This window comes from Ochlerotatus camptorhynchus, unplaced genomic scaffold, assembly GCF_037179485.1.
Source record: "Ochlerotatus camptorhynchus isolate MF236.1 unplaced genomic scaffold, CSIRO-AGI_Acam_v1.1 ptg000143l, whole genome shotgun sequence".
NCBI classification, from domain to species: Eukaryota; Metazoa; Arthropoda; class Insecta; order Diptera; family Culicidae; genus Ochlerotatus; species Ochlerotatus camptorhynchus.
The window spans coordinates 122036-144547 of record NW_027040633.1 but is presented as its reverse complement, the minus strand read 5'-3'; the positions used below and the strand labels follow the sequence as shown (position 1 = coordinate 144547).

General features: G+C 37.6%; 1 protein-coding gene across 1 annotated transcript in view; it reads left to right on the top strand.

The window, feature by feature from the left end:
• Positions 1 to 22512, top strand: part of LOC135700855 (dynein light chain 1, cytoplasmic) — a 59465-nt gene that overhangs the window by 2742 nt on the left and 34211 nt on the right. Inside the window, exon 2 of the mRNA XM_065221512.1 lies at positions 8180 to 8348. Coding sequence (XP_065077584.1) covers positions 8241 to 8348 — 108 coding nt within the window. The 5' untranslated portion in view covers positions 8180 to 8240. The remainder of the gene's footprint in view (positions 1 to 8179; positions 8349 to 22512) is intronic.

Here is a 22512-nt window from a genome sequence, read left to right as displayed (position 1 = left end):
GTGTAGTGGTAAGCGTGACAGCTTTCTAACACCCCGATGGGTCTGGGTTCAATCCCAGCCGAGGTCGGTGGGATTTTTCTGAGGCATAAAAATCTCTGGTCACGTCTTCCTTCGGAAGGAAAGTAGAGTTGGTCCCGGCCCATGTGTGTTGAATGGGTGCGATATCCTACGCAGGTGTGGAAGCTGCCTTCCTGCACATTCGACTGCCGTCAATGGATGGCAATCGATGTCCGTCGGTGATTGGCACTAGATTACGGAACAGAGACCGACGTTAAATAAAAGGAAAGAAAGAATACATCTACCCAGTTGTACGGTACTTAGTATTTGCAAGTCGTTTTAGATTTTCTTTTGTTAATCTTCAACGTTATTTAGCGGATGATTTTTGAACGTGGAGTTTGAAATTTACGGTTTTATTTTTTTTTATCTAATATTTTTTGCGGATTTGTGGATTTTGAAATTTATATAGATTATTCTTATTTTTCTTTTTGTTGTACTTCAAATTATCAATATAATTTGTTTTAAATATTTTTTCACTTTTCAAAAGTTCGGTTTTTGCGCGGTTTTTTGTTTTTGTTTTTCTTTTTCTTTTTCGGTTTTTTTTGTGTGAATTACGGGAAGTGTTACGGTTTTTACGCGTTTTTTGTGTGGTTTTTGAAGTTTTGTGGGTGTGTTTATTTGCTCAAATTGAGCTAGAGAGGCGTTTTTATTTTGCCTTTTTTTTTACCAAATGCGGTTCTATGAAATTTGATTTGTTTTTGGGCGGCGCTTTTCGTTGTGTAGCGATCAAATCCGGATTTCAATAAGGCTTCAATTTTTTATCTGATGCCTCGTGTCTTCAATATGGTCCTGATTATGTAATCACAGTACGAGCTGGAAAACTACAGTGATCTAATGAGCACCATAGCTCGAGTCGTCTGTCAGTATTGTGTATTATATGAAGAGCCCAACCGAGATAATAACCAATTAACACTGCAGTTGGTAAACTCTCGAAGAAAAAAATGTTTCCAATTCGGAAATAGTACAGAGAGTAAACTTTATTATTATATTATACTACCAAAGTTACCTCCAATAGGATGGTGGAGTATATAATAATTATTGTTAGAGTATTGATCTAATTATGTCTTCAACTACAGTAAGGAGAACACTAACTGCTAGAGTTCTATCTCGTTAAGTTTGAAACAATTTTTATTGCCTAGATGTATGTATATATAGTCTACATTGATTGACAATTTAAAATAAATCGTAAATTGTTAAATAGGAGGTAAGGCAAACGATCTACACTGATTTATGACAAATAAATAAATTTAGATTTTCCTGAATTTTTTTTCCCGAATTTTTCCCGAGTTTTCCCGGTAATTACATTTTGTTTTTCAAACTGGGAAATATTTGCTAGGTTATGGAGACTTGTCAGCTAATCATAGTTATTCCAACGTAGCATACACCTAAAGTAAATTATTGATTTCCAACACACTCTAACCAGATTGAACAGTCAACACTAGACACAGGATAACGCACAACACCTACTAGACTACAAAAAGATCCACCGATTGGAGTGCGAATCGAACAGTTACTTCGTGGGTATTCTCTTGTCATTTGCGAACACTAGCGCACCTAGCGGTAGAACGCATCTTCTGCCTGCAGTTAGGATAGGCAGCATGCTATGATAACACTAGTTTACAGCATTTTTGAACTCGGTAAGGTGATGATCATTTCCAATGCAAAAACCTACGCTGAATTCAATGCCGTGGTCAGAAAAAATTAAAGTAGAGCCATTTTTGAGATATACAAAAATTTTGATTTTTTGAATTTTGGACAAAAGTACGATTACTAAAATGTCAATATCTTTGGAACTAGTGCACCAATTTTAAATCTTTTTGTATGAAAATGAAGCTAAATAATAAGAATATTATGTCTTAATTAAAAAATTAATTTTGAAGTCATTTAAAAATTTACAGCATTTTTTTTTAATTTTTCCTGCGAATTTTCCATAAAAATCTCGTTTTAATCAACATTTTTAATGGGATTAAAAGATTCAAAAAATCATTCCATAATTTATTCTTAAAGTCCATTCAAAACCGGAGAAAATGAGCCTTTAATGGATGAAATCGGTTGGAAATTGTCGAAGTTATGAGTCATTTAAAAATTTACAGCATTTTTTTTTTATTTTTACTGCGAATTTTCCATAAAAATCTTGTTTTAATCAACATTTTTAATGGGATAAAAAGATTCAAAAAATCATTCCATAATTTATTCTTAAAGTCCATTCAAAACCGGAGAAAATGAGCCTTTAATGGATGAAATCGGTTGGAAATTGTCGAAGTTATGAGCATTTTTGTAAAACACTTAAAAATGTTGCTGAAATACAACAGCTTTAGAGTTCCTTTTCTAGGTGTCGTTGTAAGCATCCAAATCGCATGTAAAGTTTTCATGGGAGATTCTTTTCTCTACATATCAATTTGATTAAGGCATATCAGGATTTAAAACCGAGTTGATACAAAAGAAATTTATTTAGGTTTTATTAAAAATGATTGAGAATCGAATGACTTTGTATTCGATGTTTTGAACTTGTTTCTCGAATCAGAAACCAACAATAGTCAACCATCATTGCTTCATCCCAAAACCCTTGGTAACGACGTTCCATCATCTTCATTTGTTGGTGAAAACGTTCGCCGTGCTCATCACTCTCGTCACCAAGATTTTCCGGGAAAAAATCCATGTGAGAATGTAGGAAATGTATCTTCAAAGACATATTCACACCTGTGTTCAGTGAAATAAAAGGATTTGAAATTAATTATATGTAACAAACACAATATTTTTGATTTATACCTAATTTCTCATAATTTTTGAGCAATTCATCGACGGCTTCCTCATAATCTGGGCTTCTGAAATTTCCTAAAAAGGTTGTGACAACACGCTGGAACGATTTCCACGCTTCTTCCTCATCTGGTGTCAAAACTGTATTGAATGCGGAATCATTGAGCAGTTTTTTGATCTGTGGGCCAACAAATACACCTTCCTTTATCTTTGCGTCAGATAAATTTGGAAATACTGATTTCAAGTACTGGAATGCCGGCCCTTCTTTTTGCAACGCTTTGACGAAATTTTTGAATAGCCCAAGTTTTATATGTAGTGGTAGAAGTATTATGCGTTATTTTACCACAAGAGGATCATTTTTAACGTTGTCTTTACCAATTGTGAAATTATCCCGTTTTGGCCAATCTTTTCGGACGTAGTGTTCCTTACGAGCTCGACTGTCCCATTTACACAAAAAACACATATATTTTGTGTATCCCTGTTGCAATCCAGTCAACATGGCAACCACTTTAAGATCGGAACAAATTTTCCAATTGTGTTGATTGTAATTTATCAAATTGAGCAATAGAGCCATTGATTCATACGTTTCCTTCATATTAACGGCATGAGCTAATGGAATAGAAGGTTTCTCATTCCCTTGATGCAGTAAAACGGCTTTCAAGCTCAACTTGCTGCTATCGATGAATAAACGCCATTTAGCTGGATCATATGGCTCACCAAACTCTTCAAACAAGCCGTTTCAATTTCCATGATTTTACAAAAAATTTCTTAACTTCGACAATTTCCAACCGATTTCATCCATTAAAGGCTCATTTTCTCCAGTTTTTAATGGACTTTAAGAATAAATTATGGAATGATTTTTTGAATCTTTTTATCCCATTAAAAATGTTGATTAAAACAAGATTTTTATGGAAAATTCACAGGAAAAATAAAAAAAAAAAATGCTGTAAATTTTTAAATGACTTCAAAATTAAATTTTTAATTAAGACATAATATTCTAGTGAACGATGGCACATTTATTAAGCTTCACTTTCATAAAAAAAAGATTTAAAATTGGTGTACTAGTTCCAAAGATATTGACATTTTAGTAATCGTACTTTTGTCCAAAATTCAAAAAATCTAATTTTTTGTATATCTCAAAAATGGCTCTACTTTAATTTTTTCTGACCACGGCATTGAATTCAGCGTAGGATTTTGCATTAGAAACGTTGGTCAACCACTAAAGTTCACACTTTTTATGTTGTTTTGTAAACTAGTGTAATGTGAGTGCACATAGAAAGCCCGTGTGGAACGCTACCACAACACATCGCTTGTTGTGCAGAAAAACGAACCACTTTTTGATTCACCGATTTGTTTGCACTTCCCCTTCTGTTCTGTGGTATTCTCTTAGTTAAATTAACCAAGTCTCGATATTTTCCCTAGACAGTGTTGTAAAGTGTGTATTGGCTAGCAAAAACAAGATTTTGAAATCTAAAATATTTTTGTAATGGAGCACTTTGTCAACAGTCTAGAGCGGATATATTCGGATGTGTGCGGACCAATTGATCCACCGGCTTGGGATGGATCGAGATATTTCGTCTCCTTTATAGATGACTACAGCCATTTTACGTGCATCTACCTGATGAAGAGAAAGTCCGGAGTCTTCGTACATTTTCAAGAGTATGAAGCCATGGTAACCACCAGTTTGAAAAACGAATTTGCAAGCTAACTGTCCACCAGGGACGTGAGTATTCCTCGGGAAAGCAGAAAGCGTACTACAAACGAAAGGGAATTCAAATTCAGCCAACCTGCATACTCGCCTCAACAAAACGGTTGAACGGTTCAACCGAACCCTAGTAGAAAAGGTGAGAACCATGCTTATCGACTCAAATATGCCAAAGTTCATGTGGTCGGAGGTTAATCGTACACCTGCTGAGCACTGGACAGGTGCGAAATCTGATCCCTCCAAGCTGCGTAAAGCGTAAAGTTGTAAGGTTCCAAGCCAGCTGAGGAAGAAGTTGGACAACAAGAGTCGGGAGGCGGTCATGATTGGCTATGCTTCAAATGGCTACCGCTTATGGCACAGAAAAGCAAGAAAAGTATTCATCTCTCGTGACATCAAGTTCGATGACGCTTCTTTACCATACGCAAATGAAGAAGATGAAGGCTCGAAGGTTCCCTTAGTGATTCCCATGCTGTATCCGCCAGAGGGGGACAATTCGTCGGCCGAACAACAAGCTGTAGCTGTTATCGAAAGCGAAACCGAAGATGAAGTGGATCCGGATACGCAAAGCACCGTTGATCTGGATGAAGAACCAACCGAAGAAGCTCCATCCGGCGATGTTTGAAATGACCGATTGTGGAGAGTACTTTCTTGGGATGAAGATACGGTACGATCAACAAAATGGTGAATGATGCTGTCTCAAGAAACCAGCCTGGAAAAGATCTTGCAGAAGTTCGGCATGGCGGAGTGCAATGCAACAAGGACGCCAATGGAGAAAGGATTGAAATTGGATCGTCAAGTGGCCGAAGGTGTTCAAGAACCGTACCGTGAATTATTGGGAAGCCTGATGTACGTGATGATGTCCACAAGGCCGGACATTTGCTTTCCTATCGGATATCTAACTCAACCTGGACAACAACATTGGACAGCTCTGAAACGGGTTGTACGATACTTAAAAGGATCGATGTAGTGTTGCTTGACGTTTACTCGAGACAATCAAGCGGCGCCACTCATCGGGTTTGCTGATTCAGACTGGGCCACCGATACTGACGACCGGAAATCAGTAAGCGGGTATGTTTTCCGTGTTTTCGGATGTACTGTTGCGTGGTCAAGCAAGAATCAACAACAGTTGCAACTTCTTCAAGCGAAGCTGAATATGTAGCGTTGAGTGCTGCAGCATAGGAAGCAATATGGCTAGTCGGTGTTCTAGGCGATCTCGATGAGCTGAACATTGAACCAATCACCATATACGAGGAAAACCGTGGATGCATTGGTATGACCAAGAACTTGGAGAGTAAGAGAGCCAAACACATCGACATCAAACACCATTTTCTTCGTGATCATGTCGCTGCTGGTAAGCTATTGGTGGAACCGATTGCCAGCAACAACCAGTTGGCTGACTACTTCACTAAATCGTTGGACGTCGGACGATGCTGGGACTATCCAAGCGAGAGGGGGTGAAATCAAAGTAGTCGTTGGATTACCTGACCTGGTCCTGTTATTTTTCGATGTCATTCCAATTCAAGAGCTCGATGTGAGCAATTCAAATTTGCTTTGCTGTTTATTATTGCTCCGTCTTGTCCACGTAGCTCCTTCAGTTTTGACTGCTCGAATTAACTGGTTAATTATCGAATGCTTCTTCTTCTTCTTCTCATTTCAAGCTTATTGCTTATTGCATGCTCTCAACTTAGTGTTCTATGTAGATGCACTCCCACAGTTATAAGGGGTAAATACCTGTGTTCCATCCCAGGAGATCGGACAACCAAGGAGTGTACATTAACTTTCTTAGCTCTGTCACTCCCAACGATTTATATAGCCTATTTTCAAATCCAGCATACGGAGCGGTTGGTACGGTATGTCCCCGCTCTTTGATTACCTGTGGATTAAATGTTAACCACTGTCTATACTTATTAAGTAGACATGGTAAACCTTCACTTCCACAAAAATTAACTAAACGCTACACAGTAGGCCTGGCCGCTTTATTGTTTGTTTCACATCCTTGATGTGCAGCAGGCATTAATAATGACAAGAAAAATGATAGATGTATCATTTTCCAGGATTCTTTCAAGTACTGGCTGTGTATGTGTAGACTAGACTAGACTAGACTATGTAGATGCACTCCCACAGTTATTAATTGATATTTTCCAACCTTAAAAAAAATCCTTGCCGAACCCGGCCACCACCACCGGAGTCGAACCCGGCCACCTCCAGCATGGTATTACTTTGTAGCTGCACCTTTATCGACTGAGCTAAGGGAGGCCCCAACACCGAATGCACTAAATGTATTTTTGGATTGAAAATATTTTTTTTTTCAATTGTCCGTAGATTTATCTACGGTCCGGCATAAAACGATTACACAGATGAGAAGTAGGTACCGTTGTTTGTGGATGGAGTTTTAGCAGTAATTTTTGTTTTCCCAATGCTAGCTGCCTGATCTTTGATAGTAAGAATACTGAACACAAATGGTATCTTTATTACTAAAAACCAGGTATCAAGGATTCCAGGAAAAAGAATACCGGCTAAAATTTCATTTGCAAATAACGGTACCTCTCTGTGCAGTTGAGTTGAGGTAGCCATTTTCGTCATTCACCTCGGAAATTTGCATTCATCTGTGTTCAATGAAAATCTAGTTGATATATTAGTAGGCCTAATCAACAGTTCTCGTCGAAAATAGCTTTCACAAACCGGCGTCGTCGAGGGATGTCTTGCTGCTGTCGTTGTGGTTCGTATCCATACCCTCGAAACCCACTTAGCCCATCGTAGACATAATGTATTATAGTCGTGCGACCGCACGATAAGACACCGAGTAAAATGAAGAGCACCATAGAAAGCCGAAAAGTTTAGATTCGTTCACGCAGTCACAATTAGCAAATTTCCACTGCAAATGAACTGGTGGTTCATACCGTGTGTGCGCAGCAAAGCATATCAATCACAACAAACGCAAGGTTCGCTGATATCTCGCTTAGTCATTCGTCAAACGAGAGGAAAAGCTAAAAAGAAAAACTCATACGAACGAAGGAACGAACGATTCACGAAGAAAGAGCAGCACTTTCGCTCTTTACTGCTGACTGTGCTGTGCAGAGGCCAATATCATCATCGGGTGGGAAAACAATGATGACTAAATTACTTTTGCATGTTTAAGCTACATTATGACGGCGGCGGTGGGTATTCGGAAATAGTAGAATGGTTTGGGCTGATTTCAAATATGTTAGCAGCAGAGGGCGGTTTGGAGGAATAAACAATTCCCTTGTCTCATTCGAAGGGAGAATCTTGCTTCTCGTCCTATCGGGTAACTGTTAAGGAAAATGGGTCATGATAAGTAGGGAGCTAGAAATGCGGCAGGTCAAGGATGAGATATTCAGATTATCGTTGGAAAATTAGGGAAGACTACTATTTCGAGAACACGATCTTAATCGTACCCTAGCATGAATAATAACTCACTGTCTGCAAATATTTGCTTCAGTTTCGGAGTCGTGCGGTTATTAGATAACGACATCGTACGTTCAACATTTCCACTTGCTGGTCTGAACACGTGAAGCCGTGTTTTGGGTCACGTTCACCACAGTACTAAACTGTGACAATAATATTATCATTTAGCATCAACGTGTTGCGCAAATAATAATTCTTATTTTTATCATCTTTGCTCGGGAAACCAAATTCCAGGTCATCTCCTTCCACTTCGTCTCCGAGTAGATCGAACAGTAACACCCGGAACAGCAGCAAAATGAGTGATCGTAAGGCAGTGATCAAGAATGCCGATATGGGCGAGGAGATGCAGCAGGACGCCGTGGACTGTGCGACACAAGCCCTGGAAAAGTACAATATCGAAAAGGTGAGTGACTATTTTTTTCTTGAACCTAATTTCAGCAGTGTTTTAAAGTATTTTACCACTTAAACTAAATCGGTTCAGAATTTAGAAACTCATCAGGAGCACACAAAAAACAACTACTTTGAGTTTCTTTCGTGTTCTGTAACGTGTGTAAAGAATATCTTGCCCTTATGAAGGATGGGTATAACAGTTTTAACACCACCGGATTTTTCTTTGATTTATTTTTTTAAACAAGTTGCATTAAATTTGGTTGCAATTTGAGATTACACGAACAAAAATAGAGGCGAAATAATAAAAAATCGCGTAAAAACTCAAACATTTTCAAACCTTTGAATTTACTCATACATATAAAAACTAACAATCTGCTGCAGAGGATTCTGGCTATGTGTGTGTATGTGTGTATTCAATCTAACCCCCACTGGCCGGCAGTGGTATTATGGAAGAAATTTGCTTACAACAATCCTTGATGTAATAATTTAAAGCAAGTTTAGTCCGGGAGTTAGTTACTGCAGATTCAGCAACCCATTTCAGAATGCCTGGTAATTCACGTCCATTCCGAGGTTACTTTCACATACAATAAGCCCCGCATGTAAACACTACCGTTATCATATGACTAATGGTACTGCAAACACACTTCCAGATTTCGAAATGTGATGTTTCGAAATCTGGCGCGTATTTAGTAATATATGGAAATATGCATTTATGATTGATTATAAATCAGATGGATCTCACCAAATTCTGCCTCCGAAAAAGTACCGGTTTGTTCACTCGCGGTAATCGAAAAAATCTTCCGCGTTGTTTTTACAACCCAACACGACATTTTGAATCACATTCGAAGTTTTTAATTTGCACCGAATTTTTGTTTGAAACCTCATTCGCGTGCATCCTCCGGAAGGCAATACGCCAGCACCAAGAAAAGAAAAAAAAATACCCGGTAAAACTCTTCTTGGGAGGGAGGCAAACCACCATAAACAAGCGAAATGAAAAACCGACCGACGAGACACCACAGCAACACAGCTACTCGAAACAAATTCTTGTCCCAGATGAAAAATTGTAATCGTTAATTACAATATCACTAAAAAAAACTTCTTAAGACGTGATAGATCTTTATTTACACTTATCCACTCTCGAAAACTAATATTTGTTTTATTTGGTACAATTAAAAAATATGCGAAAAACAGATGAAATCAGCGCCAGCGAAAACAAAACCAACCGTTCGCGGGCAGAGCCTACTGCGTTTTTTTTTTTTTTATCTGCTGCAGAGGATTCTGGCTAGTATAAAAAATCACAAATCTCCCGGATAACATTCAAACCCGGAAACACTTTAATAAAGACACACTCGTACTTAAACCATTCGGCGGTATACGAAACAAACAAAAAATGGATGGCAAGAGTACGTGCGTGCTGAAATATTTCCTCCAATTTGCAACCTCGATCCCACTTGAGGGCGTCACTCATGTAAATCTTCCATTCCATTGAAAGCTATATAACAGAGAGAAAATCTTGAACGGATTTTCTTCACTTGCTCGTCGACGTCTAGGGAAAACAGCATTAGGAAGTTTCCCCCTTTTTACCACAGCTCATCTTACCTCGTCATCGCCCAGAGATCCCTTTCGCCAATTTTCGCTTTTCCAATTGAAACCTATAAATTTATGGGCACAACTCGTTCACATTATATCAACCTTCTTCGCTCTCGCTCATCCAGAGGCCGGGGGAAAAGTCGCGACCGGGTTGCTTCAGAGCTAGCTATTAAGCTGGCACCATTTTATGGAAGCGACCTCACCCTCCCAACATCTCTCCTATCGGTGTTTATTTCTGTGTCTGGTTGTGCAATCTTCTCCTGAGAACCGACCCGTTTCCCCGGGGCCAAATGAGGAAAAGCTACCATTATGTGTGTACCTTCCCCTTGCAGCGCACTGTACAACTGTGCGGAACCGACCTGCTGGAGTGAGAGAGGTATCCATAAGGTGGATACGGATGCGAAAACGAAGGCGGTAGGTCAATTTGTGAACTTGAGATCTCAACTGAGAAGTTGTGGTAATTGATTTAGGCTTAATGCTGCGAACCTGAAAAGAGTTACCCAAAGAAAGATTATTTTTGGTGGGTGAAATTATTATCAACACGTCTTTGAGGTCGGGTGGAATTGTATTGAGCTTTACGTGGAATTTCCTAGAATTACTGAGGTGAATTAGGTTATTAAATTTGAAAAAGTAAGATTGAGGAATCAGCGTGCTTAGATTGTCTACTTTTCACGATTTACGTTTCTATTTGCATTTGCGTAGAACAGCATATTTACAATTTATTTGATAGATTTTCTGGCCTTCCCTTACATTACAATTGACGCAATATGCCGTAGTTATCAGAAGTTGTCAAACTCGGTTTTTCTATTGCTTAAAATAAAATTCAATATCTCTTTTAGCAAAATCGAAATATTCCCTAGAAATCCGTCCCAGCGACTTGCCACTAAGCCACTGCCAAACTAACATTTTTTTCTTCTAAAAAAACGATACATTTTTATAGACTTTGTATAGCCTTATTCCGCTACTGATATTAAATTGCAGTTGCAGTATCGATTTTTGTTCAATTCCCTGTGTTTCTAGTTCTCCTTACACACAAAAGCAATATACAATCAACAAATCCAAACAACACATCCGCGAAACGAATGTCAATCCATCGAGAGTGCTTCTGTGCGAATAAAACAAAAAAAAAAACATTTCGCAACTTTCAGAGTACACTGGAGTCGCTTTTTACGCGGTTTTTTTTACATGTTTTTTTTTTACGCGGTTAGTGCCGCTGAGTCGCAATTTACGCGGTACGTTTTTAACGATTTCTCGACAACGATACGACCTATCGACTTGATTCCAATCACATTATCCGTTTCAAACTATAGGCAATCGAATAGCATACTTTTAAAAAATCACAATTTTTGGTGTAAATACAGAAATTTTTAAAATATGTCTATATGGACCATAGCATGCTATAATAACGAATGGCATCAAAATCCGATTTATAAAAAATATTTAAGCATGTGAAAAATCAAAATCTTAGTAGTTTTTTTTACGTGGTTGTTTTTACGAGGCACATATCCCCCGCGTAAAAAGCGACTCCAGTGTATTGCATTTCTTCACACCCTTTCGCTTGCGTTCTCTGTTTTCAAACGATCGAAAGTGTACGGGTGTCTGTTTTCCACCGCCGCCGTATTCACACGCTCATGACGTTCTGTTCCCGTTTTCATCCCCTTGGCTGGCAACACGACTGACGATGAAATGAAAGTTCTAAAAATAATTTAAATTTATTACAAGCGCATCCCTCTCGACATTCAATGTACCTACGTATGGGAGGCTTTGAACGAGAGTTGAAAGGCGACCTTGTGTACGTGAACCAATTTTAATGAACCAACAAAGCACTCGATCTCCTGGTTGACCACCGCCGTCACAACTGTAAGACTATTGAGTATTCACTGTGGTCGTAGACTCATCCATATTCTGTCTTTTAACGAAGGAATGGTTATTTTGCCACTTATGTCAAATTAAAAAAAGAAAAGAAGGGTATCAGCATTAAGCCAGGTAACTATAGTGTGTCATTTGACATAATTGCTTGCTTCAACTAGACTAGATAGGCGGTTGCTGTCTTCAGCTTAGTTGTCCAAATGGACAAGACCCAACGAGTGGTGGTCAGTTCAGTTGGGTAATTTCCCCATTAAGTGGCGCTAGAATGCCATTTGAGTTATAATTTTTTGCTCTAACTACTTACTACTTGATATATCGTCTAAGGTTGCAGTCTTCGACAAAGTTTTTCAGATACATTGGACCTATTGGACTGTCTATCAGTTCAGAATTCCGTCACCAGACTGTGCTAGTGTGCTATTTCACACATACTGCTTGCTTTATCTAGACAGTACGATTAGATAGAAGATTCACCTCATATTGGCGACTTCACACCAATGAATTCATATAAGGTATGTGCCAACAGGCAGCCTGCTGGTGTTAGAAGCAAGACTATTGTAAACATTGCTGAGCACTCAAATGGTGACGTCACTCTACCAACATTCCCTGCTGTCAACAGTGAGATTGACGTCAATACCAACAGCTGTTTCGTGTAAAAAGATAAACATTGCAATGAAATACGAACCCCACTAAACATTTGCTCATTTCACTAACACAATTAAGCCTGTTGACCTGGACCTTATATAAATGAAATTGACTTCACACGACGCGAAGTTCGTCCGTCAATTCACTTTGACGGCTTGAATGGAGCGAAAGAGAAAGGAACAGTCCACGTATTTTCGTGCCCGACAGGAGTCTAATCAGGTGTGAAATCCGCAATGTTTTAAAGGAATAAATAGTTTCAATTCCAATTGCCTAGATGTGCCTAACGTTCAGCAACAGTTACCTTACATAATTTAAGAGACACTGAATTTTACACGCTAACGCTGTCTTTTGAACAGTTAACTAATGGATTATTTTATGAATTGACAAAATACGCATCTTGCGAAGTTATCTATAACGGATTAGTTTGTATGGATAGCGGTCATAACAACTTTTTAATTATTGTTGTAGCACTGCAAAAACTGACTGTTCATTAACTACGTACAGTTTTTTTTTTAAATTCTTGCCCCCCCCCCCCCTTCCCATGCGTAGACAATTGCAGGGTGGCCAGCGTACCGAAAAACCGGGAAAAAGTCAATAAACCTTAACATATTCCAACAAAAATTAAAACTTGAATAACAACTTGAGGTTAATCAAGCAAACAAAAGTTTCTTCAGCTCAAAAATGGTTTATTCAGCTCTTAATCATCATAAACCTTTGAAATTATTTGGTCTTTTTGTAAAATTCTCCTCAGAAATCCTTGGAATTATGTGCTGAATTTTCGTGAAACTTTCTTAAGAATTAAATTTAAATTCTTCAGCATTTTTCTTTGTTTACCTCAGAACATAATTCCTTCGGAATTTTTCTACAGTAGTATTCCTTTGAAATTATTATCAAAAAACCCTTTAAATTATGCTTATATTTATTTTTTTAAATTCTCCTTAAAATTCATCTGCTATTCCCCTCAAAATCCGCATACAATTCTCTTCAGAATCACCTAGAAATTATCCTTGAAGTTCTCTCCACAACTCCCTTGTAATTCTTCTAAGAGTTCGTCTGGACTTATTCCTAGAATTAATTTAGGATTCTTGCCAGAGCTCAATTGAATTTTCCTTCGAGTCCTTCTCAGAATTTTGTATCACCAAAATTCTTTAAAAAAATATTATTAGAGAACCTTGAACATTTTTTCAAGACCACTTTTCCTGTATTTTTCTAAATCTGGAATCTTAAAAAAAAATCAGTTATCTAGAAAAGTTTTCAAAATCACACATTTTGACTATTTTTCACAGTTTCATATAGTTGGAAAAAAATCCAATCCTGTTTTTTTTTCTAAATCTAGTCACAAATCCAGTGGCGTCCCGTAACCTCACTTTTTACCTGTGCACCAACTTTCAAAACCGAATTTAATGCCATACTCATACTCGAACCGGCTTAAAAATACATTTAATCTTCTAGCTTCCTCGATATCTATCCATTGCAAGCAATATTTTGATTATTGTTTATGTTTTGAGAGTTGGTGCACAGGTAGATTGAGGTTAAGAAAATGCCACTGCACAAATCTCTAAGAAAAATTGAATATAGACTCTAAACACATGTCGAAGCCTCAGAGTCATATAAATTAAAATTGTTTTTAAGATTTAATTTGTTTTTGAGATTTACATTAGTACAGATCACTTTACTTCAAAACAAATTTCTTGCTATTATTTAATTTCTATCAAGCTCAAGATTTTTAAAATTATTTTTTAATATAATCTCTCCCTCTATAATTCGGTATAATGACCCACTCAGCCCAATAGCGTTCGGTTATGCGACCTTTCAAAAATCCATAACTCTGCTACTAAGTATATTCTGGCGCTTTACAATCATAAGAGGACTCGAGTCTAAAAAATTATTCTAATTATAAAGAGAGATAGAAGGATTAGTAATTTCTATTTAATTCCACTACCTTATTAGGCAAGTAAGGTAGTGGAATTAAATGAAATTACTAATCCTTCCCAGACAACCAGAAATCGTATAACAATGTACACACAGTATCGTAAATTGCTACAGTTTAAGTCAAAATCGCATATAAGAATGGCATACCTCGCATTATGTTTAAGTTAAATCGTATAGAATGCAAATTTCCGACCTATATGCGATGACTCATTTTTCCGTCGTACTGTATCCCAAATTAAATCGGATTACATCGTAAGACTTTTCAAAATTAATTTGTTATTACAGATTAAATCGTGTATGATGTTAAATCAACTCGTTTAAAATTAATTTAAAATATGCACGTATATGGCCTCCACTTTTGTACGTATAAGCCATTTATTTGCATTCTATACGAATTGTTCGTTTGTATATATGTTTGTATATCACGAAAACAACTTTGAATATACGTGCATTCTGGTTGTCTGGGTTCTCTCTCTTTTTATACAGGTATTCCACTAAGATGGCCACATTCATCAGGATTATTGAAATTGATTCTAAGTAATGAACGTGATTTTGCAATCAATATTTTTACTTAATATTAAAAATCGAGAATATTTAGAGATTTGAACCGGGAAATCCGGGAATGTTAAAATAAAAATTTACTGGCCACCCTGCAATTGTCCATACACAATTTTTAAAATTTGTATGGGCCGTGGATCATTGCTGGGAGAAATGAGGGAAAAAGTCGTGAATTACAGGGAATCGTAAACTACTGGGAAATAACTTGGACCTTTAACATAGTATGTTATGTTAATTATTTGTCCGATATTCTAAGAGATCGAAGTAGGTCGCGCTGGAAAGTTGACACGTTTTTAATTTTGCTGCTGATTTTCATTTGGCGATTTTAACCATTTTAATCATGTTAACACAAACTTCCGATTGTTCAATTGTTCAAAATCTCATGGACGGTATCGAAATAGATCAGACCATGGCGGATGATAAATGAAAAAGGAAGATCCAGGAGCGGTGTTTGTTAGAAGCTGTCTTAGCTGATCGGCAACGAAGATCCCAAGATGATCACGATGGTGTGAATCCAGCAGGCTTATAATGATACCGAGAGATGCTGGACTGTTGCATTTGATGCATCTCTTTCCGTGGGATGACAACGAGTAGCGGTTTTCCAAAATCAAGATCCAAGACACTTTTCTGAACTTTATTCGGGAGCTTCAAGGATTATTCGGGTGAGATCCTTCCTTTTTATTTATTTAGCTCGTAACATTATGTTCCATATAAATTTCACTAATACAATACTACGAAAACAAATTGAGGAACTCGGCTAGCTTAGCGGCTGCTGGTTTTGCTTACTGTGCATAAGATCGTGGGTTTATTATCAAATTCCTAAAAAAACAATCATATGCTTTTGGTTGTATCGCCTGGTTGAGGCGTATCCTGACCTAATACCGTACCCCAACTCCGTAGTATTTATGAGGATGTCACTAATTCGGTGGCTTCTCGTTGAGTAAGTACTACATCAACATTTCCTTTCCTATCCCTAGCTACGGTAAATATAGGCACACAAAAGAAAAAGTTCACGAGTCATTGTGAGTTTTAGTGAACTATTCCTGTAGATTGATTAGAGACCCGTTTTTTTAGTTTATACACATTTTCTTTTCAGAAAGCGAGTAATGGCGCTATAACCATAAGCCATATAGGCAAGACGAGAGCTAGTGCTCATGTCCCAACCACTCGAGGAAAATGGAGCATCATTTAACTTTTTTAGATTATATGCTCCCAACGACCAATCATTTATAACAACGGAACGTACGATACGAGATGTCCACGTTTCATCCATTTATTGGATTCTGAAGCATCGTGTTTCAATCTTTGATTTCAACAAGCCCAATGAATCATCTGAATCATCTTGCCCCTTAAATGCTGCACAGTAGGCCTGGCCATTTTAATATATTTTGCGCATCTCTGATGTATAAAATATACCAAATAGACAAGAAAAAGGATAGAGGTATATCTATCATTTTCCAGGATGCTTTCATGAACTGGCTGTGTTGGTGTGTTAGATTAGATTAGATTAGATTAATTATTTGTCCGATATTCTAATTATTTCTTTTATATCTAGCACCATAACCTAGGACAGTTTTTTAAGACCAAGGTCCTCATACTAATAAAAATTCCAATAATAGTATGTATATAATGTGAGGTATTAGATGAATTGGTGGGTGCTGTCCTGGGCACTCCAAACGACTACCTTTGAACTGGTTTTTGGATTCTCATTCCATCATTTACATCGAAATAAGTTGCTGCAACTTGATTGTGACTGGAATAAGTTGCACACAAGTAACCACAATTGTTCAGAGAAAAGTGTGCCGCTAGGGTTGGCTTAGTTCCTCCACTACTGGCTCACCCACCCTAGTTTGATTTCGTTTTGAAAGGGAAATATACTTTTCGAAACTAATCCAGAGTAGGCTTTTTTTATCTTTAATGAATAATTTGGGGAGGAAAGTAAATCTTGCTGAAATTCTATATTCACATATCGGTTCAATTTAAATTTTGATGTGGCTCCTTTAGTAGGTAGTATTTCACTGAGTTTTTTTAATTATATTTTATCAAGTGCATTTTGAACTTTTCGCGGCTGTCGGGACTCAACGGGACCTACGGTGCTTTAGTAAAGCGCAATTCGATAGAGCTTACCATACGCGTTCTGGGCTTATAGTTTTTCGAATTTAGTCGGTACGAACGCGAAATCTTAGAATCCCTATAGGAGTAGAATATTTAGGGAGGAGCTGTTTTTTCTGCTGTTTCGCGCGGTGTCCAGAACTCGCATAAGAAAATATACCATAAAAAAAGGCTGTTGAAAGTGGCGGGTTTGAGTTTCGGTCTGGTTTAGGACATTTGCTGGGGGAAATCAACTTTTTGTTTTCAAACCTAAAAAAGTTTGAAAAATCGTTTCATTATAGACATAGGGGAAGAGTTCAAGCTCTCTTACGGATCACAAGGTCGCTTCGTTGCATTCTCAATCGTCACGCTGTTGGACCTAAGCTTACACCTTTTCATGCATACTGAGAACGTCTAGTTTCAGTGCAGTATCCTTCCAACACAAAGGCTGTTCCTAGTAGATTGAGTTTTTTTTTTTCATTTTCCATCACAAACAAAAAACACTGCTGCTGATTTCTGAATTCTGATACAGTCGGAAAAGCACAATATTTACACTAGGATTTCCAGTGCCCTCTAAAGATATCCAGGCATATCTGTCGTTTGCCCCATCTGCATGTACCTGCTACTAGATCAATGGCTGCAGCAAAAGTCTGTAAGATGAACACAAACCTGCTCGCCTATGCAGATTCTTCGATCTGGAGTCAATGCCTGCTGTTGAAACTTGCATGGTACCACAAACGCCCCTGTACGTACACCCGACCAGTCCCGGTCGTACAGACAACGATGCTATTTCAAAATTCGATTTGTTCAATTTGTCCAGTGGCGAAGAAAAACTATTTCCTCGCAATTTCCAACTACATCTGGTTGCCAATCGTCCTTTCCCTACAGATTCAGACTTCGGCCGGACGAATGTGTCTATGACTAGGACCAAAAAAATGAAAAGAAGGTCTTTCATCGTCGTTGTTAATATTCATTGCGGCAGGCTCTGTACTTTTTCTGCTCCCATCTCCGATTTTGCTTTTTCCCCGGCGTAAAGAATATAGATGAAAGTGTTGACACACATGAAATGAACATTTACCTATAGGAAGGAGTTAAAGCCTTTCAAAGAAGAAGTTTATTTTTTCTTAAATTATGCGCCAGCTTTATGGTTTCGCATTTCGTAAGAAACTTAATTTTGCCCTCTTTGACTCCACATCCTACATGAATTTTTCAGTTAGGATTCATTTTCAGTGAACCGTTTCAAAATTCAGCTTCTATTGTGTTGCGGAAAAAAAGAAAGTAACACACTTCACATATCAGCACACACAATGGAAACCAATTTGTATCGCATGAGGTTTGTGCGACTCATGGTTCACGGTTTGGTGACAATCAACAGCAAAATAACACCTGCTCAGGTGAACATGCGAACAAGAAAAGTAGGCTTTTCTCAATTTCACTTCGCTCCTTGTGATGATGGTTGACCGAAGGATCCTTCGAGTTTTTTTTTCTTATTCTCTGTTAGGTTCGTGCTTCATAGCCAAGGTAAACGTCGATGGCGTAAAGAGGATGTGACGACAGACTGACTCGGTTCAGGCCGGGTCTAAAGACAGGAAAGATAAAAGAGCAGGAAAATTGCGGTTTCCTTCTTGCTCTCCAGGCTCTGGGATAATGATATTTTAGCTCTTGGAGGGCTCTATTTATAACTTTTGTTTGTTCTTGTGTCGCAATAAGCATTTTCATTGTTGGTGGGAAGCGCTTGAAATCGATTCGAGAAAAGAACCAGGAGTCCGTCTCCGTCGTTAGTTGGTGTTGCAGAGTGGAAATTGGAGTACGTAGGTGTATGTATCGATTTTCCTTTTGTCGTCGGAAGAATGCCATAATTGACCTTTCTGTTGTGCGTCGCTATTCTATGTATACGGGATGGTGTGGAAAAGGCTGATGCTGACAAAGGAACGGCTTCGCCGTGAAGATGCTACTAACGAGCCACTTGATGAGGTTGGGATACGGTTGGATTGAATTTCAGTTGACTTTCAAGATCAGTGTTTAGAGTTACAACACGTCCGTGTATCATCACTTTTTGTTGATATGAATATCGGAGTCAATTCAAAGATTTCTCATAAGGGACCATCCATTAATGACGTGGCATATTTTTGAACCCCCTTGCGGCGTATTTAGCTATACCTAATACAAGTTCGTTCACAATTTCTGCAAAATCAAGGAAGAACTAACAGTCAAAACATCAATTAATTTTTTAGCTTTCAATTAAAGTGCCCTAAAAATAGGGGAAATGTGCCCATCGCTAAAAGTCTGCTATTTATCAATTTTATCTAGATGAACGCGTTATTGGGACGTTACTAATGGATATTTTTGGTTGCTATTGAAAATTTAGTTGATTGCTGAATTTATGTATGGGCCCAAATAAGGGACACTTAGGCCGACATTACCTGCATTTCCCCTATATATATATTTTTTTCCATTCTAATATTTTAATAGGGGAAAAGGCTCTAATGTTGGCCTATGGATTTAAGATTGGGCCCATCGCTAAAAATCTGCTATTTATCAATTTTATCTAGATGAACGCGTCATTGGGACGGTATTAAAGTATATTTTTGGTTGCTATTGAAAATTTAGTCGATTGTTGCATTTATGTATGGGCACGACGTCAACATTCATGTCGTATTTTTTTTATGAATTCAACATATAATTATGAAAAATGCGTGATTAGGGGAAAGATCTACCTTTCTTGTTTCTAATAATAACATAAAAAGTTAAATATTATGAACAAATGATTTTATAAAACGGTTTTATTCAGCAAAGAATTATGATGTTGGTTGGACCTATACTGATCTTGGTTGGACCTAAAAAATGATGATGGTTGGACCTATTTTTGCAAATGCTAGTTTAGCCCATATTTGTTCAAAAACTTTGTTTAGAGCTTATTGGTATCATGAAAAAACCCTTTTTATACAGTTTTTATGAATTTGCTATTTAAAAAAATCAAGAAATTTCAGTTTAACTTCGTTTTAAAAAAAAGTTCACTTTCCACGCATTAGCTATTCATCATGGCTCATTTTCTTGGAAATCATTGACCCGATTTGAAAAACTTTTAACGTCAAACTATAGGCATTGAGGTCCCATTGAAAGCTATCGAATATTTTTTGAATCGGTCAACTGGTTCCGGAGATATGGCCGGAACAAGTTCCAGGGTATATGGAACATGGACCTAATTTTGACATGGAAGAAATAAAACCTATCATGCGACACTTCACATTACTTCCAAATTCGATAATAAGATTAATAACATGTTCTGGGTGCCCTCGGGGAATTTAGGGGCTTAAAATGACAGAATATCAGAACTTTATTCCGGTTTTATAGTTTTTTTTTTCTCCTAGGAGTTTTTTTTTCGGAAATAAGTTTAGTTAGCAATTTTTAGTTTGTTAACATTTTATTTCAAGTTAATCCACACACAGAAGGTGTATGAGAAGTGCTTAATGTAAATTCATATTAACAGATTCTTTCGGCGCTTTCGTGGTAGTTCGGAAATCGGTGGTTACCCTTTCAGCCAACCTGACGATGGAATTCCTCCTTTAAATTTACGCCCAACTAGTGACGCAAGGTCTTGAGCAGCTTCCAAGATCTTTTTGGTCGTCTTGGGACTGCCACAAGCAGCGCACATACAAACTCAATCCCCTAGCTGGTTCTCCAAATCAACACTCAACACTATTTCCCTTCCATATTTATTGCCATGGCTTCCCTTAATTTTTGCGTGAAGTGTCGTTTTCGGAATATTGTACCTTTTCTGTGCCTGATACGCGGTAAGTGATTTATTTCTTACTAAAAGAACAGCATCTTGAGGATTTTCGACCGTATAACTCTTTTCTTTAGTCATTTTTTTCAATTGAAGAAACTGATCACTCGGCCAAAACGAAATTGAATTTCAAATCAGCTCTGCATGAAGGATGTAAACAAACCGAAGCGCACCTAGCGGCCGTCTTAGGAAACACATAGGTCCAACCATCATCATGCGTAGGTCTAACCATGATCATATTTATCTATTCGAATTTCGTCAATTATTCAAACATTTTAGTGAAACCAATGGATAAATGGCGTACTAACGTGTTGTTTACACCTTAAAGCAGTATTTTACTGCATGAAAATAAAAATAAATGTAAAAAATATTCCCTTTTTGTATGTTTGAAAGTAAGGCATGATGACGAGCTAATGCGTGGAAAGTGAACTGTTTTGAAAACACATTGAAACTCAATTGTTTTAAAGTTTTTTCAATAAAACACCCATGCAAATTGAAGAAAAAGCGTTTTTTATGATAGTAAAGTGATCTTTGAAAATAAAAAATTAGCGAAGATTGACTAAACTAGCGATTGAAAAAATAGGTCCAACCATCATCAGTTTTTGGATAGGTCCAACCAGAATCAATGACCCTATTTCAGTGGCGTCGCGTAACCTCATTTTTTACCTGTTCAACGACTTTGAAAACGTTATTTAGGGTCATGCTTACATTCAAATCAGTTTCAAAAGGCACAGGATCTTCTAGTTTCACTGATTTGTGTTGATTTGTATCCATTGGAAGCCATTTCTTTTAAAAATTTTAAGTTTTGAGAGTTGTTGAACAGGTAGATTGAGGTTAGGGCGACGCCACTGCCCTATTTTGATAATCGTTGAAATTGAAAAGCTATGGGTATTTTTTACCAGTTTTCAAATAGACGCAACTTCAAGGTGAATTCATGAAGAGTCCAAAGTTGGTCGTCATGATGGCTGATATGCATGCCCTATCACTTCAAGTTTTCTAGAGCACCATTTTTGGACACTATTGCGACACCGCCCATAAAATTGAAACTCCCTGTTTGCTGCACTGCAGCAAACGTTAAGTTCCAGTAAATGATATAAATCAGAAATAAAGCTTCCACATCGATTCACCTCAATGTATCTCAAGACGGTGTATGGATTAATTTCGTGAGACAGCACCTGAAAGGCCACACATTTGAGGTTGAAACAAGGTTATTAGAATTGAAAAGGTTATGGCGGTGAAATATCAAGGCATTTGGTTTTCTTCATTGAGTCGACACTGTGGTAACCCTGGAAAAGCTGGAATTATCCGGGATTTCCGAAATACCTGACAAAAAAACAGTAAGGGAATTTTCAAACACTTCGTTCAATCGAGCAGCTGAATTCTATGTTTTAATTTATTGGTTGAGTCCCATGATGTTGTTTATTTCTTCAAATCAGGTATCTCCAAAACGTCCCTAAATTGTCAAAACTTTATCGTTATCATTTAATGTATCAGAATAATAAAACATATCCTTACTGTATATGGATAATGTTGGCCTATGGATCTAGGATTGAGCCCATCGCTAAAATCTGCTATTTATCAATTTTATCTAGATGAACGCGTCATTGGGACGGTACTAATCGATATTTTTGGTCAATATTGTAAATGAATTTATATATGGGCCCAAATTAGGGGCATTTAGGCCGACATTATATCAATTTTCCTTATG